The 17,549-nt window shown below is 44.7% G+C and overlaps 1 protein-coding gene across 3 annotated transcripts in view; it reads left to right on the forward strand.

The window, feature by feature from the left end:
• The window catches only part of PORCN (porcupine O-acyltransferase), a 78,514-nt gene that overhangs the window by 13,898 nt on the left and 47,067 nt on the right, over nucleotides 1–17,549 (forward strand). For all 3 annotated transcript variants that reach the window (XM_085629662.1, XM_085629661.1, XM_085629663.1), the window contains exons 2-5: nucleotides 3,554–3,800; nucleotides 7,273–7,465; nucleotides 14,259–14,302; nucleotides 15,203–15,384. In XM_085629662.1, coding sequence (XP_085485788.1) covers nucleotides 3,665–3,800; nucleotides 7,273–7,465; nucleotides 14,259–14,302; nucleotides 15,203–15,384 — 555 coding nt within the window. In that variant the 5' untranslated portion in view covers nucleotides 3,554–3,664. The remainder of the gene's footprint in view (nucleotides 1–3,553; nucleotides 3,801–7,272; nucleotides 7,466–14,258; nucleotides 14,303–15,202; nucleotides 15,385–17,549) is intronic.

A 17,549-nucleotide genomic window follows, 5' to 3' on the forward strand; every position in this document is an offset into this window, starting at 1 on the left:
TGTGATATTGTAGTTGCATGATATTTTCACATTATAATAGTGGGGGCTCGGATGTCAAACCTCCTTTCCGGGTGTTGGTCCTTGCCAGTAGTCATCACCTACTGCCAAAGACCTGCTTTTTAAAATGTATATCACCTGTCCACCTCCTTCCCCTTCTGGTACCCCCCTCACTAGTGCCCTCTCTCCCTTTCATTTTCACCCTTCCAGCCTCTCTTCCCCCGTTCTCTCTCGGTCCGCCATTTCTCTCCATGCCCCCATTTCTCTCTCCCTGTGCCCCCTTTCTCTCTCTCCCTGTACCCCCCTTACACTCCATCCCATTTTCCCGTGACCCATAGCTTTGGCTGCAGGTGAGTTGGCACAACTCCTGTGAGAGAAGTGTCTCTAGATTAGGTGGCACATGCCCCTGCTGGGACCATGGTCAGGCGTTTGTCTGTTACACAGAAAACCACGTCTCCGTTAAACTGCAGTTTGAGAGTATTTTTGGTTATTGTGTTTATGTACTGTACCAAATGAATCATGGTGGAACCGGGAATCTTATGCCAGAGCATCCCAGGAATCCAAAAAGTAAAACTGAAACACATTTTGGAGAAAAATCATGTGAGGTTGCAGAAATCGCTTCATCTCTTAGTGGTGTTTAATGTAGGTTCATTTACAAACCCCAGCCATCCTATAAGGTCTCTGGAATGCCTTAGACCTGGCAGAGTCTCTTGATGCCCATGAGCAACAGTAAAGAGCATGTTCACCGCTGAAGAGAGTGACCACTTCACCATTCATCCCTTTGTGCCTGCAAACACAGCTGAATACTTCACCTTTCACCACTTTGCATCTGCAAACAGAGCTGACCACTTCACCAGCTGAACAACATTTGCACAAGCGTCGCGGACACCCCGTACTACCGAATAGTTTTTTTATTTTTATTTTTTATTTTTATTCCATCGTAAATTTTTAGATCCTGTTTTTTGTATTTTTATTCATCCATTCACACTCCTTTACGTTAAAATAGCCATAGCTTTACTGTACAGTTGCTAGAATAGCTCATAATATGGTATAGTGTGTAATTTTTAAATCACTCCACTGCAAACAAAAACATTGATACAAAACACTGCCATTTACAATGCCAGCAGCTCCAACTGCAACAAATGCGAGACCTATTGCATTGCAAATGCTTGTTCTTAGTGAATTGAGGTTTTGGTTTGTTTTTCTGAATGTGTGGATCGTCCCTGGACTTCACGCGTTCTTATTTGTGATCTGACCATCCTCTTCTTTCGGATGTCTGTGAAGATATCTGAAAGGTATATGAGGAACGTGTATCAGTATCTTGATACCTGTCAGGTTCTTTCAAATTATCCCTATTCCTGAGGTTGTATCTCCTTTCGGGATTGAGAACCTTTCTCTTTTGAATGTTGTTTGCTATTTTCCCACTTCTTTTTAGAAGATGTAGGATTGTGTTTAATTAAGTTATTTTCAGTACCTTCAGACAGTTGTGGTTTAACTGTGTAATTCTTGTATTAGATTAAGTAATTCCTCATCTGACATTGCTTCAATGTCAGGATGAGGTATGTAGCCGGCTAAAATCGGCCATGTTGCACCTGGTCTACCTAGTGGACCGAGCCTGGTAATGTGATTATGTTTTAGGGCGCCTTTAAACAAGAGCTGATGCTCCTGGTATGTGAGTGGAATTTCAACATCCTCGAAGGGAATGTATTCCTCAGGTGGTTCATCTTCTTTGAAGAAGTGAAACACATGTTACTGGATTTGATTCTGGGAATGTAATCCATGGATAGAATACCTCTGTCTGAAAAGATTCATGTGCCTCTATCACGAAAACTGCTCTACCACCTCTTGGTGTTAGGCCATGTTTTATAAGTTTCAGAGTGATGGCTCTCCTTAAATTTGGATGGATGTTTATAACACCCTCATCGGTTTCGTTTAAACCTGTAAAATTAAAAGCTGTTACGACTGGGTTAGCCGCAGCTACAACGTTCTCGGTGTTAGTATCCCCGTTAAGGGACATTGTTTCTGAAAAATGTAGAACAAGTTTCAAGGAAACAAATATAAGGTGCACAATATTTTGGAACACTGTATCCTTCAACGTTGAACAAACCAAACAGTTAATACATAGGATTCTCGTCCTACTCAGCTATGGTGGATATTATCCCTACCCACTCCAGACGTCTTAAGGAGAATTATGAGTAGGGGTCTCTGAGAAAAGCACAACTGAGTTACTTCAGTATCTAGCGTTAAATTAGTGCCTTACCAAACCGTTGGGCGCTATGTAGTGTAGTTCCTATTTCCCTTATAGGCTCTGCGCATTGGAATAATATACACTATAGTTTTTGCATAGGGCTAAGATCAGTATGCTCCTATAGAGTACATTAAACTTAATTACTTTGTGTGCCAGCTAACTCAGATGCTACTAGAAACTTCTCAAATAATCAAGAAGAGATTAGTTTCTGACAACCACATAAACATGACAACTTTGTTTCCCTTCGAATCGGAACGCGTCTCAGAATCGTGGAAACAATAGATAAGTTTCACTCAGTCAATCGTGCATGCTTAGTTTCTCCAGAGTTACACAGAAATAGATAGACGGGCGTTTCAATAAAAGGATTTATTGAACAGTCTTGTTTCTCGTGTAAGAGATATGAGCTGTTACAATCATTAGACAGTAAGTAAGATATAATACGCACAGCGTAAGCAGTAAGAAGAAATAATACTGCAATAGCATTGTCTTTTAGCTATGACACATATTCATATATACATACATAAATTAACACAGGCTAAAGAGTGTATACTCGTCTGATGCTTCTAAATAGTTCTACCCCAGTGTACCTAACCTAAGTGTAGTGCGAGGTAGAAGTAGGTGTTGCTTTCTATAGTATGGTATATACTAAGTTTGTATGCCAAGAGTCCCTCTTAGAATGAGAGAGGTGGGAATCTCTTTGCGGGTCTCAAACTCTTAACACCCCGCGAAGGGAGTCAGAGCACTGGAAGCTGGATTCTCTGCGAGCAGGGATGACAGTGTCTGGTCAGTGCGTCAGGCCGGGATATGGTCTCTTCCGAACTTGCCGTGGCGAACCGTGCAGTCAAGTCTTGCCGAGCTGTACAGTGGTTTGCCAAGGTAAGGGAAGGTATATTTATACCTGGAAGGTGTTTAGGAATGCTAGCATTGACGTAAATTCGGGCAGAGGAAGAAGTCATTGATGAACCTCTAAGGAATAGTAGTTCATGCATAATAGATGAGTTCTTGGAGAAATCAATAATCCTAGTTGGGGAAAGTACTGACGACTTAAGGGTCTGGTTTCTAAGAACTCGTTGTGACGTGGGATGGACGGCTGAAGGTTACCATGCCTGTATTTGGTTTGCATGGCTAATGCCTAAATAAGGACTGGGATTCTATGCCTAAATAAGGGCAATGCGAATTGTGCCTATATAAGGAAATGATTCAGGGGAACCTATGTACGGGCATCTACATCGAAACGCAACAGCAAGGTTTGTTATACCCTTAACTGAGTTGAAAAGATTGACCCTGTGTATCCTCTTCCACCCTCAGGGCTTCTATCAGACGTCTACCCATGGTCATTTGAAGGAAGAAGGTTCAGTGCTGCAGAGTGGCTCCCTCCATTCCAGCTGCGATCTGATTTGTGCAGGATCTTGAGGTGTCATGGCACCCGTAAGCAGAAGGGACTTCTACGAGCAACTTCTCCATGGCTGCATCATACCGACAGCCCAACAGGGTTTGGAGCAGGTCTGGCTGCTGCTCCTTATCTGCCTGGGTTGCAGAGTCCTCTGGCGGCTGGGTAAGTCTGAGAAGAGCTGGCATGAAATGGAATGAGTGGCGTTAACGCTCATAATTAGAGTTGGAGTAATCATGGTGCTAAAGGATGAGTGCGCAAGGGAGGAGTTCAATGGAGTCAAAAGATTGAAAAATGTGAAAGTGGTGGATGTAAAATAGGTGGAACCTGAAAGTGTGAGCGAGATAAGACAAATCGACAGAGCAGGAAAATCGGGGTCAGAAATCGCACGTTTCAGGGTGAAGGCAAGAGAAAGGAAAAAAAAGTCAAATGGGCCCAGTCGTAGAACAGGGGGCAAGAAAGAAAAGCAAACTTGATAAGAGTTTTGGCAATTCTAAGGCGTAATGTGTTAACGTCGCTATCTGAATGTAGAAACTCTGCAAAGGATGGGAAAGAGAAGCACACCTGGGAATTCTAAGCAAAGAAGGCAATGAGAGTTCTGATTAATTATTCTTAGATGGAAATTACAATGAGATAACTGGCTAACTAACCCCTTGTAAACTACAACTGGCATTTTAATTTAAAATGTTGATGAAGCATTGTAGAATGGCACCAGAAAGCAACAGGTGGGCCAAGGTAAGAAAAGGCATTGAGGAGAATGAGATACGTCTTTGGTCTTTATATTTGCACGATCAACTTTCACAGGATGGGAGTGATTACCCCCCCCCCCCCCCCCGACCTCTTGCTTACATGAAATAAACATAGAAGAAATGGTGGTTAAGGTCGTTTGTCACTGGTGTCCTGGAGTCTCTCCTTCTACAGCGCTGCAATCTGGGCGAAGGACCGCCCTTCTTCACTTGTTTATCAGGGTAGTGAGTGCGAGCAGTCACAGGCTTCTCAAGGAAGTAGTCTGGGGGGCTAGTGCGCAGATTGCCTCTTTAAGTGATGTTCCCGGGGCCAGGACAGTAGTCCCATTCCTAATATGAGGGCATACTTGCTGCACCCCCTCCAAGTCGCAGGACAAGTCCTAGACTTCGCATTGCCATGAACAGGCATACGCTCCAGAGTCAAAAATAAAAGTTGGGATGCAAGCGACGCATGCAGTCGGGCACTCAGACCAGGGGTACATGCCTGTTTACCTTGCAAGGGACACTCCCACCCAACAGATTTGAACAGAAACTCTACGAAAGGCTTCAACTATTGAAAGATTCCTCATTTAATTGAAGTACAGAACCTCGTCTTCTGTATAATTCGGTAGCGAGATTAAAAAGGTATCTTCACATTGAAGTTACTGTGGGCCCTTCACCTGGGTCATTCATTCACTCATTCATTCATGCACTCGGTGACCATCACCTGATTGTATACTGGCAAGCATTTATGGACTAATGTATGGATAAATGATCGGCGTTCGGGTGATCCAGACATGATGTCCACCTAATCTTTAGCCCCTGTGCAGAGGAAATTACATTGGAACTTTTGTGAGTTGCTATTTAGTCTTTGGCGGCCTCTGGTGATGGAATCCTTAAGTCTCCATGCGTGCCAACCCTTCTTCTTGGCATGATCAAATGTAGATCGCACTGCATACGGCATGTCCACACCCTCCATGCCTCTTTGGTGTACTGACGCACATAATATATCGCTGAAGCGCAGTCTCTGAATGCCCATTCAGCCGTCCATCAGTCATGTGTGAATTTGTTCCACCGCATTCTTCATGTTTTAACAGTTTGTAAAACAGGTTAGCTGGTAACTTTACAGTTAACAACACTGTGGCGACTTCCTTTTTGCTTTCAAGGGATTTCTTGGTTGACCTTGTGCTGCACATTGTGTTGCAACATTATCAATGAAATTGCAAAGTTAACAAAGTCTCGCAGTCTGCTTCCGCTCACATACTTTTATTCCATGTGTGTACATTTTCATGTGACAGTGAAGGAAGTATTGGTCCTAAACCTGTGTCTGATTAATTTCTTCTCTAAATCCGGTGCGGCACACACATGGGCACTTAGAATCACATCAACTGTCTGACCTCATCGTGGACAGGTTTGAATTCCATACCGACTCCCTTGTTAAATCTGCAATAGATTTTGTACAACCGTATTGAAGTGTCATTTAGGTCAAACCTAAAAAAAAGTGGAAAACCTAACATTGATCATGGGTGAGGTCGATGCTTTTGAAACCATACTTCTCAAAAAGGGAAGTAGATCACTGAAAAGGGAGACGTTGGAGGGGGCATTTCAGATTATGAGACCAACACGAAAGGGATAAAGGGGGAAACTGTCTAAGGGACTGATTTAGATTTTGTCAGACGTGTTACTCCATCACAATTGTGGCGGATATCCCGTCCACCGAAATATAAAGCCCATATGATATTATGAGATTTATATTTCGGCGGACGGGATATCCGTCACCGTTGTGACTGAGTAACCAGTCCGCCGAGATCTAAATCCTGCCCTAAGTGAAGAAGCAAAAAACAAAAGTTGGTGTTGTGGTGGTGAAGGGGGTGTAAACATGTTCAGGTTCAGTAAAAGTCATTCCGCCACATATAGAGCAAATGAATATCTCACTTTTCACGTGGACGTCACATGGTTCAAGCACTCTCACAATAGCAAAACACATATCTAAAGTGGAGCTGACACTGTTTTAATGGTGACTGCAGGCAGCTGCCTTGCAGCACCTGCACAAGAAGCCTCTAGAGGGTGCCAGACTGTAAACAATGCACGACTTTGTTGCTAGTAGAAAGAGATTCCCCCAAGGGATAAATTGTCACTTTTTCAGGGGCTTCAAAAATCCTTGCAGCAGAGCTGCTCTGCCAGTTTGAGTCAAGTTAACTAACCTCAAGTGAACATGGTGCAGAATCCGAGTTTAACGTCTGATTCAGCGAAGCACACATGGTGGCAAATTAAAGAACATGGAAATATGTGCACTCCGATGTTCCTTTTAAGTAGTTAAAAATGCTAATGACTGTGGAATACCCGGGTAAACCAGGTACACGGTGTAGAAGGGTCTCTGATGAAGCTTTTCTGGTTTTGTTTGAGAGACCGCCTCCTACCAGTAAGACTCCAGTAGGCTGTGTGCTCTCTAATGCTTCAAGTGCACATGAAGTCTCCCACGCACGCCTGTTCTTTATACGCATACGTGCAAGAGGAATTTTCATTGTGCCCACCCACGTGTCAGTAATCTGTCTTTCTATGTGGTTGTAAAGCTCCACCAGAGGTTTTATTCATTGCTCAAGGTAAGATGTTTATTTCAGTTTTGCTAGGTGTGAACCAGATCAGTGCAGATGCCACATGGGAGTAGACAATTTACATTGTAGTCAAAGTATTTGGTAGGGCTGTAGTGATGACTTGGACGCTGAGGAGAGCATAATAGTGCCCGGGTTTGTGGAGTGTTCGCTGAGGCTAGCTGGTATTGTTGAATTAAGTTTCCTTGATCCAAAAGCTAATTCAAACACTCTGCAAGGCATCTGAAGTGTGTGAGCGCTGCAGTCAGCTGTGTGATCTGATTGGCTCCTGCCGTGTCCAATGGTTGTGTCTCCCACCAGGCCTGCCTTCCTACGTGAAGCACCTCAGCACAGTGGCCGGAGGGTTCTACAGCCTCTACCACTTCTTCCAGCTGCAGATGGTGTGGGTGGTGCTCCTGAGCCTCCTCTGCTACCTCGTCCTCTTCTTGTGCCGCCACTCCTCCAACCGCGGAGTCTTCCTCTCCGTCACCATTGTCATTTATCTGCTTATGGGGTAAGTACTGTGGCCGATGGTAGATATAAACCTTTTGTCGTTCGGAGTAATGCGCTAATTTGAATTCAGATGTGGCCAGCTGGAGTATCTGTTGCCGTTCTGGCTTGGACTTCCTCTTCAATGGCAAGAACATTCTATTGAGTCATGCATTAGACTAGAAAACACTTCTGTGTAAGTAGAAAGCGCTGTAGCGTGTGACTAAGAGTTTAAGAAGGTAACTGCACCTAGAGGTAGATCAGGAAGATTTCTCCTAGAAGAAAGTTCAGAGAGTAGAGTGAAGTTGAATGTGTTGGTGTAGCACACTACTGCAGACCTAATGGCCTTAAGAAACATTAGACAGCCACGTCTTTCAGGGGCTTAGATTTTCTTTAAACTCCTTGCCAGACCCTCTCAAGCAGTTGTGGGTGAGGTGGGCCCAAGGTATACAGGGTCTACTAGTCTCCAGCCGTGACGCTCAGGGTAGCGAGGGTGACCAGTCACAGTTGGGTACCATGCAGTGCTTAATTTGATCTTGTGGGACCCTACAGCACTTATTCTCCCTAATCAGACATTTAACACGGGAAAGAAAAACACACAAAGGTACAGGAGGAGGAAGAGAACGATGGAAAAAAGTCACAGAAAGCAGAAACTTGCAGGAGTGAGATAAAGGGGCAGGGAGTGTCTGGTGGTGAATTAAAGAGGCATGACGTGGAATCAGGACTACGCAGCCTAATATTTGGCATGCTAACATTTAATAGTACCACCTGTGGGCTTCAGAGTAGTGCTTTGGGCACCAGCATTAATTATTTTACAAACTAGGCACTGGTACCACGACTTATATTTAATCAGACCCAGAACAAAAGAGAGAAAGGCAGAAAAGGGGGAGCGAAGGAGAAAGAGAATGACTGAAAAACTGTGAAAAAGAGAGAAAGAAGGTATGAAAAAGAACCTGGAAAAGTGAGATAAAGGGCCAGTGTTGGTTAATGAAAGGGGAATGATGTGGAATTTGGCACCTCGATGTTCGGTAGCAAAGGCCATGGGCTTTTGAGCAAAATTTGGGCCCCAGCACGTCGTCTTTTACATATTAAGGACTTCAAGAGGTGCAAGAGCTAAGAACTCAACAGTCAAACAATTTAATATTTAGAACATTGCATGTCTTTTGTGCAAAATAAATTACTTTAATCGCACACCATAACCAAATACTACGCTATTCAGTTAGATTAGCAAATTCAGGCTGACACCCCTGCCTTGAATCTTCAGTAAGCACTTCATCCTCCATTCCCATTACTCTGCCTGTGTCAAGGCAAGCCTTGTAACTAGAATCTCCAGTGTTCTATAGGCAGAGACAGGAGTAAGACATGGGTGTACATTTGACCCCCGTGTTATATTCATAACTCCGTTCTATAGTTATTACCCCAGACATTGATTTGGGTAGAAATACTTGATTACTTGGCATGCATCATCCCCAGTGTAGTCTGCAGGCGAAGGCCTGTGTTGCCTGCTTAATGGTTCTGCAGGTGGTGTGTGAGTGCAGCCTGTTTCTTCTGCTTGTTTGGCAGACTCCCTTTGGAAGAGGAATTGTCAGATAAGTTTAGCGCACAGGGTTATAACTTAGTAGCACTGTGTCGTCAGCAGTTTTGGTCCTTCCAACTGAGTGTAAACTGGTCCTGTGGCAAGGCAGCTCTGCCCTCTCTCCCCTGCTGGGCCAATTCGTCAGCAGCGAGGTGTCTTCTGCACCCATGGCTTTCTCAAGCTGACCATGCTCCACTTCAGCGGCAACAATTCCTTCTCCTCTGGCGGCGGCAGCACCAGTTTGCAGCCCACAGCCATTGCCAGCAGACATAATGGTAGTTGGTGCATGTGAAGTGTCTTTGGAGAGTCTTTCAAGTATTTGAGGATGACAAGGTTTCAAAGCCCCTCCTATTACAGTGTGGAGTCCCTCAAGGCTCATCGCTGAGCCCGACTCTTTAACGTTTATATGGCCCCGTTGGCGGACATTGTAGCCCCATTTGGGATCCACATGGTAACGTACGCTGAGGATACCCAACTGGTTGTAGCATTGAATCCTGCAGATCAGAGGTCTAAAGGACTCCACTTATGTCTGGAAGAAGTCTCTAAGCGGATGGGCATGTCAGATCTTAAGCTCAACGGTGAGAAAACCAAACTTATGATCCTGGGCAATCCCTTACATTTTAAATCCAGCATGATGTGGCCAGCGTGCAAGGGCCCGGCACCGGTGCCAAAGACCGAGATAAAGAGCCTAGACATCTGGTTAGATCAGAATTTAAACTTTAAGGTGCAGGCTAGAAAGACTGCAGCTACTTGTTATGGCCTGCTCAGAATGGCTCGCAAAGTGCTCCCCCTCCTTCCTTCCCAAGCAAAAAAAGTTTTAGTCCAATCGCTTCTACTGTCCAGGATTGATTATGGTAACGCCCTATATTTGGGCGCCCCTATTGCAGTTGTCTCGAATCTTCAGATGGTACAAAATCGTGCAGCTAGACTTGCCATTCAGCAAAACCTGCACTTCACTCACTCCACTGGCGCCCAGTGCAAGAAAGAATCCGTTTTAAGGCCCTTTGTGTGGTCCATAAAGCCCGGCAAGGTAATGGGCCTCCTATAAATTAATCTATGATTTGCCCATACAAGGCTAAGAGGAAACTGCGATCAGATGAGCTCCATTTAGTTGAGGTCCGTAAGATCAAGAAGGCCAGAAGTGGAGGTCGGCTGATTTCGTATAACGCCGCAAAACTCTGGAACTCTGTGCCTTTGCTCCTTCGTAGGGAATCTATCCACCTGGCCTTTCGCAAACAATTAATGACTATTCTCTTTCCTTAAGTTCTGTTACCTGTCTCTAGTTCTGCCCAGCGCTGGGATGCTTCCGGGTAGCCATGCACTATACAGAAAATGCCTTTCATTTCTCAGCAGGAACAGCATAGAGAGACTGGGAAATCCACTCAAGACATGGGTCGTTTCCCGCTTCTCTCACTAGACTGCTTTCTCTGGGTGTTCCTCTTGCGGGAACGCACTGGCCTTCTCTGTCTGCACAGTCTCTTCTCCCCCAGGACTAGGCATTTAACCTCCCTTTCCCAGCAGGCAGCCAAACGTCTATGCACTAGGCAGACCCTCCGCTCCTCCAGCAGAAAGTGCAGACTTCAGGTGATACCCCTCACCTTTGTGAGACTGGCAGTCAGGCTGACATCAGCCTTGGTCAGGAAGCAGTCCTTCAAGTACTCTGCAGAGCATTCCCTTCATTGGTCATGAAGAACTTGAAGTTGTAAGAAAGTTGTGGTGTTTAGATCCTAGTTTTATGCATATTTTCAAGTCCGGCAATGTAGAGCACTCTCTGTGGCTTCAGAACCAGTTTCGAGTCATTATCTTTCAGGAGTTCTTCTTAAGCTGCTCTCCACACAATCTTTGTGTAAAGTGATGCTTCTCACTGCACATAGCAAATGGAGTGGCCCCAAGCAAGGAGTACCCAAACGTGGGCGAAATGAAGTGTACATTCTCTGCACTTAGCTGTGATCATCCTTCCTGAAGCTGTAGTGACAGACAGACCATAGGGCCGAAATGAACTAGAAACATCTTTACATTGAAGATACCTGCAGTCCCACCCATCACCCCTACCATCTACCAGATGGCAGTGCTCAGCAGGAACTCATTAGCAGCACCTTGCTAACAACATCTTCATGAATTTCTAAAGTTAGCCCTGTCCCCATCCTCCTCACTCCAGTGTTTCCTCTCCAGCTCCAGGAATGCAGGCACCGCACAGCCACTGCCTGGGGAAGCTATCCTCATTCTCCATCTTATGCCGTGCCAAAATAGGAACATCGTAAATTGACCCTCCTGCATTCTCACACACAGTCATGCATGCTTCTATAAATGTATAACATGCGCACTGTAAATAAACGACCACTTGCCATGCACACCGGAGGGCAGTTCAAGGTTCTGGGTCTTTACTTGAGAGGGGCCAGTAGACCATGCTGCCACCGACAAGGAGAAAAAGTCATTAGTTGTACTGCAAATCAAAAACCCAAGGTACATTGCTAGCACCGCTTTGTGTGGTGAAGACACACTTAGTGCACCTCTACAGATCACAAGATATGTTGCAGCCTATCAAGGATGCGCCTAGGCATCTGCACCCTTGCTAGATTAGGGTGACGTCAGGCCAAAATAAGTCCGGAAACCAGTTTCACATGCAGTTAGGCACTCTATGCAGGGGTACATGTCCATTTACTGTGCAGGTGGCTGTCCTGTTTGAACACTACTTGTGTTCTAGTCTCAGTGAAAAGTCTGGAATATTTTAGCAAAGTGGACCTTGCATCGAGAAACCTTGCTTCCCTGCTCCAGCCTGTAACATATCGGGTACAACTAGAATTCAAAATTATCGGACAGAAATTATTGAAATATTTCTGGACTTTGTTGGATACCCTGGGCTCCAAAACAGGATTTTGTTTGATGAACTTCTAGTTTTAAACTTGACTCTTGAAGCATCTGACGGCTAATGGAGGGACCATTGAACGCAGTAGACTGGATCCAGCAGTGTGTAACCCCCCCCCCCCCCCCCATGCGCTCGTTGCATTCTATGCCACATACAAGGGGCGCAACAAGGTGTAGGAGAGTCCACTGGTCAACCACTTGCAATAACCACAGCAAGTGTGTTCAAGATCTCCAGCATCGTGATCACCCTTGAGACTGAAGGGAAGGATTCGCTTCAACCAGGTTGTGGAAAGAGATGTGACCTTGCCATTGCTTCCGCTTGCAAGCCTGTTAACATACAGGTGCAAATGATGGTCACAAAACACCCCGGTGCATGTCACATTTGTTCTGGATTGCAAGCAGTATTTGTGGACGATTTGCACCTAATTTAGAAGCAAAACCAATGCAGATTCATCTTCACGAATGGTATTTGCATTCCTTAGAATCTCTTGGTAATGGCTCGAGCAAAAACAGCCAAGAAGTCTATTTGTGCTTAACCCCTGATCATCTCTACTGCTGAAACCGATGCAAATTGCCCCTATTTTGCCAGAGATTCCTCTGTTTAAGGTGAAGAGAGGTGAAGGAAGCAAATAAATATTGAAAGAGAGCCCCAGGACACTGTGGTCTTGTTGGGGTCCCAAAGAACATGTCAGTTTTACTCACTGATGTGGCTAAAGGCGTCCCCGCATCACCATTTTGAACAGCTCACCGACTCGATATCTTGTGTGGCAGGGCAGAGCAAACTAGGAAATCAACTGGAAACATTTGACCAGAGACGTTTTTTAGTAGATTGGACGAGAGTGTAGACCCCCTGTGGATCCCACAAGTTGCCATATATGAGAACGGTCTTAGCCTGATTGAAGCCTACCCGCCACGAAAAGAGAAGCACTGATGCACAGACTGTTCAGGCCGACTACAACAGAATTCAATAACCTTCCGTATTGCATGCACGCTGACAAGGCATATATTGCATAATGTTAGCCTTCGTAGTCTTTAATGAATTCAAGATCCTCTCTGTATGATAATTGGAGAATCGTCATTCCCCTCCATCTACCGTGGCCAGGGTTCTGACAATGCATCTGCTAGGTTTTTCCAGACTTATGGCCTTGTGAAATTCTCACATATTAAGGAACAGTAAAGGATGAACCTCTAGATTTTGTAATGAGTCTTTGAATTTGACCTGAGACAACCAGTTCACAGTCTGTGCATCTACAGAGATCTGTGATATGAAAGGGGGCCCTTCCTGTATAACCTGACCACAAGCCTGAGTCGCACGAAAGGCCATAGCAGGTGCATTACCGAAGGTAATGGTTGATGAGGAAATTAGATTTTTCCGGTGTCTTTCCCTCAACATATTTTATAAACAGGAACATAGGATTATAGGAAATGTTTTTTTCTTTTCTTTTTTGATTTTATGTTTCACTTTTCCACCAAGAGCTGACCCCACTTGCCACGTTTGGCTGCTCAGGACTGTGTGAGGAGCCTAACGATGGCTAAGGAGTGTCAGAAATAAAATCATAGTGCAAATGTTCCAATTTCCACCAACGTTTTGGCCATTAACGGAATGTTTGTGATTTGGAAGAAACTAGGAGTTCCTCTTTTGGCCCCAGCTGTGATGGCTCTTACGGGTGGGGAGTTGTAAGCTACTATTTGGGTAACTGGACCGAGTAGCAATTCGCTGCAGGACCCCGGAGCATTGCAGCAGAGTACAGGGCTTGGTTAACTGGAGGGAAGGTTTATACTCTTGAATATTGAGTGTAAGAATATGGAGGCGCACTAATCTCATGGAAACAATATCGAGGCAAAAAAAATCTAAAGACAGGCGCACGGAGGGAAAAATAGATTTACTATTCTTAACTCCATATCTCTGTACCTTGAAGATGGGAAATATAGATTTACTATTCTTAACTCCATATCTCTGTACCTTGAAGATGGGAAATATAGATTTACTATTCTTAACTCCATATCTCTGTACCTTGAAGATGGGAAATATAGATTTACTATTCTTAACTCTGTACCTTGAAGATCTGTATATTGTCACGGTGCATGTATGTGGAGTTAAGTATAGAACCTCTATGCATACTTACCTTTCAATATTGTGTCCTTCAATATTGTGTCCACCTTATTAGCGTCCCATGATATCGTGGCCTCTATATACAGGAGCCACCTCAAGGGAAGGCAGCGGAGAGTGGTCCTCGTCTGCCGCTAGGACCACCAGAGGGAATTTGTGCCCATATTTGGTAGACGGAAGGACCTGGAGCACAGAGTGCCCATTCTAGGTCTCCTTGTTGTTGCTTGTACTTGTTTTATATTGATTAAATATTTTCTTTGCTTGCAGGGAGATGCACATGGTGGACACAGTCACATGGCACAAGATGAGAGGTAAGGGACAGGCGGGTCTATCCCTTGTCCTCCCTTTGAAGGTTTGTTCCCGGTCTTCAATCGCTAGAAGATAAACCATGCGGCGCAGCGGCTCCCGGTGACGTTGATTCTCTTATAGACCTCCATTACTGTAGGCCAACTATCCTGATGCCTCTTAGCAAATAGCAGAGGTATGGGATGTTCTGCCCCTCCAGCTCCCTTTGGTGTTCACACTTTTTAGTTTATCTTCGACACTGAAGATGCTTTTCCACACTCCATTTTAGTGAGTCACACACTGATGTCTCAGTGGCAAACTGTCTCTGATCTTCCATTTTCTTTTGTTATTTCACAGCCCCGACCTTTGGCCTGCCCTGTGTTTCCATAGGTCTAGTGCTTCCATACAGGGATGTGCCCATTCCTTGCTTCTGTGAAGGGTTCTGCATGTCTAGTGCCCCATCTGTTTCCAAGTAGAGATGTGCCTGCTCCATATCTTTCCATGTAGGGATGTGCAGATCGGTCTCCCTCTGTTTCCATGTAAGTATGTGCCTGTGTAGTGCTCTACCTCCATGAAGGGATGAGCCTTTCTATGGCTCCCTGTGTTGTCATGGAAGGATGTGCAGGTGTAGCATCAAGACTTTGTATACACCTTTATAGAGTAGGCACAGCTTCAGGCATCTGATTGGGTGCAGTAATCTCTTTTGTTCTTACATTGCTGATATTGTCGCCTCACCCCATATGATCCTGTCAGTTTGGCCGCATCGAGGACCTGAAGTGCTCTACGTATTGATGATCGATCCACCCTGGTACAGATTGGTCTGTCCTCTTCTATCCGTCTGTGTATCATCCTCCTTTCTCACCCACTCTGAGCATGTACCACCATCAGTTTGAATAACCTGCCTGTCCTTTTTCGACCCTTTGCAGGTGCGCAGATGATTGTGGCCATGAAGGCCGTGTCCCTGGGCTTTGACCTGGACAGGGGCATGATCCCGATCATCCCGTCTCCGGTGGAGTTCATGGGTTACATCTACTTTGTGGGGACGGTGATCTTTGGGCCCTGGATGCCTTTCCGCAGCTACCTTCAGGCTGTGGAGAGCAGGAAGCTGGTGAGCATGTCACTCCTGTCTGCAGAGGCTGGGTGGGTTTGTGGGGGCAAGGAAGGCACAGCTGTGGTCACATTGTTCATGGATCCCATCTGGAGTATCACATATATGTACACTGGAGCATACACGTGCTTAGAAGGGTCTCAGAAAAAATCTTCAGAGGAGTGTTCTAGATGCCACATTTTTCAAACCTGAGAGCCAGGAAGGAGGCGTAAGTGCTGTAGCTCCACGCTGTAGCACATAGGATTCATTTTAACATACGCCTTTTATAGCACAGATATATTTCTCGTACTGCGTTGGGAATACTAGAAAGGTGTGCAAAATAATACAACATTGTTGAAATGAAGACACTCTGAAGCGGGTAAAGTTCAAGCGTCTTTATTCTGTCATCCACTCTCCGCCACTGACAGCCTGTTGAACATTCCAAGGTGAACTCTGAAGGATCGTACCAAGAAGGAGGAAAGGCGGGGGAGGAAGGAAGCTACCACTAGGAAAAGAAAAGGAAAGTCACCTCAGGGAAGGACCAGGGAAAAGGAGAGATATTACAACACATCTCCCTTCGAGGGAAAAGGAAAACCAGGGGAAAGGACAAAGTGAGCGGGTACCAAGACCTGTGAGTAACAAGCTTAATGTAACAGAGACATAGAAACCCCTAGAGTCTGGACGGCGGGGATCGCCAGCAGGGAAGGAAGGAAAAACCGCCCTAATTATCCCATCCTCGTCGCCAGTGTTGAAATGAAGACACTCTGAAGCGGTTAAAGTTCAAGCGTCTTTATTCTGTCATCCACTCTCCGCCACTGACAGCCTGTTGAACATTCCAAGGTGAACTCTGAAGGATCGTACCAAGAAGGAGGAAAGGCGGGGGAGGAAGGAAGCTACCACTAGGAAAAGAAAAGGAAAGTCACCTCAGGGAAGGACCAGGGAAAAGGAGAGAGATTACAACAAACATAGTACACATCCACAGGTTAATACTGAACATAATGCATACATTATATTTATAAAAACAAACATTGTTTAGCAAAATACCACTGTCATAAATACTGTTTAAATTAAATGTTTATTTGTGACACAATAAGTGTCAAGTGGCACTAAATAAAAACAAATGGTCACCTTGGAAGGAATGTTATTCAGATATTTTGTGCTGGAAAGAGGTTTCACGTGAGACAATGACCAGGCGCAGGTTTCTTTATTTAAAGTATTTTTTTCTTGCATCTGGTGGTTCCCAGAAACCGGTTTTGCATCTTCAAGCTTCGGCAGCTCTTGGCCTCTCTACTTCATCTTCTTCCATTCAGAACTAGGTGTTGCCAGATGAACAGTTTAATAAATGATGCTAGAGATCTTAAAGCACCATCTCTTGAGCTGGAGGACTGGAGGGGGTTGTTTTTCCTGCCCCCAGTGGTTTAAATATTGGCTTTAGTGCTGCTGAAAAGACCAACCAAGCCTTTCGTGACTTTTAGGGTCAGTTGAGGTGGGCGATGCTTGGGAAGTTGGAGTCCACAAATGGGAAGCACCTAATTATGTTCTCCTTTCACCTGAGGAAGGACTCGCTCTCTTTTTTCTATAAGTGCTATTTACAGCCCTGCTATCATGGTGACCCTTTGCTTCTCACATCACTTCATCAACAGTCGCACTCTCCATTTTCTTTGTTCCTAGAACGGTGAATAAATCTTCAAATATTCACCAGCAGACAACTAGTTGTTGTTAATGACCCTGTGCTCAAATTGTCCAAGAAATTATATGTAAAAGAGCTTCACGCAACTTAATCTTCAAAAGCGTGCCAGGTCTCTGGAAGTCTGTGTAATGAACACTATATTTAACGGTGCCATGGGCCAGTAGTCTTCCATGAAATCACAAATGTACAATTATTACAAGAAAAAAGATTTCTGTTTTATTCTCATTTTGCATTATAATTGCTCTATCGCCCACCATGCAATCGATTCTTAGCTGCCAGTATTAATCTTCCAGCTTGAATGGAGAGCTTTATGCTGTTTTATGAGTCTAGCTACAATAATTTAACTTTTGTGTAAATGTAGCATTTTGATAAATGTAGCATTTTAACACAAATGTGCAACTTCAATATTAGGAATATTATTGTAGCCTATATCCATGGTACTCATTTTATATATCTTGGAAGTAATGTTGATGGAAAACTGGTGGTGATGTCACAT

Source organism: Triturus cristatus, chromosome 10, assembly GCF_964204655.1.
Source record: "Triturus cristatus chromosome 10, aTriCri1.1, whole genome shotgun sequence".
In the NCBI taxonomy this organism is placed as follows: domain Eukaryota; kingdom Metazoa; phylum Chordata; class Amphibia; order Caudata; family Salamandridae; genus Triturus; species Triturus cristatus.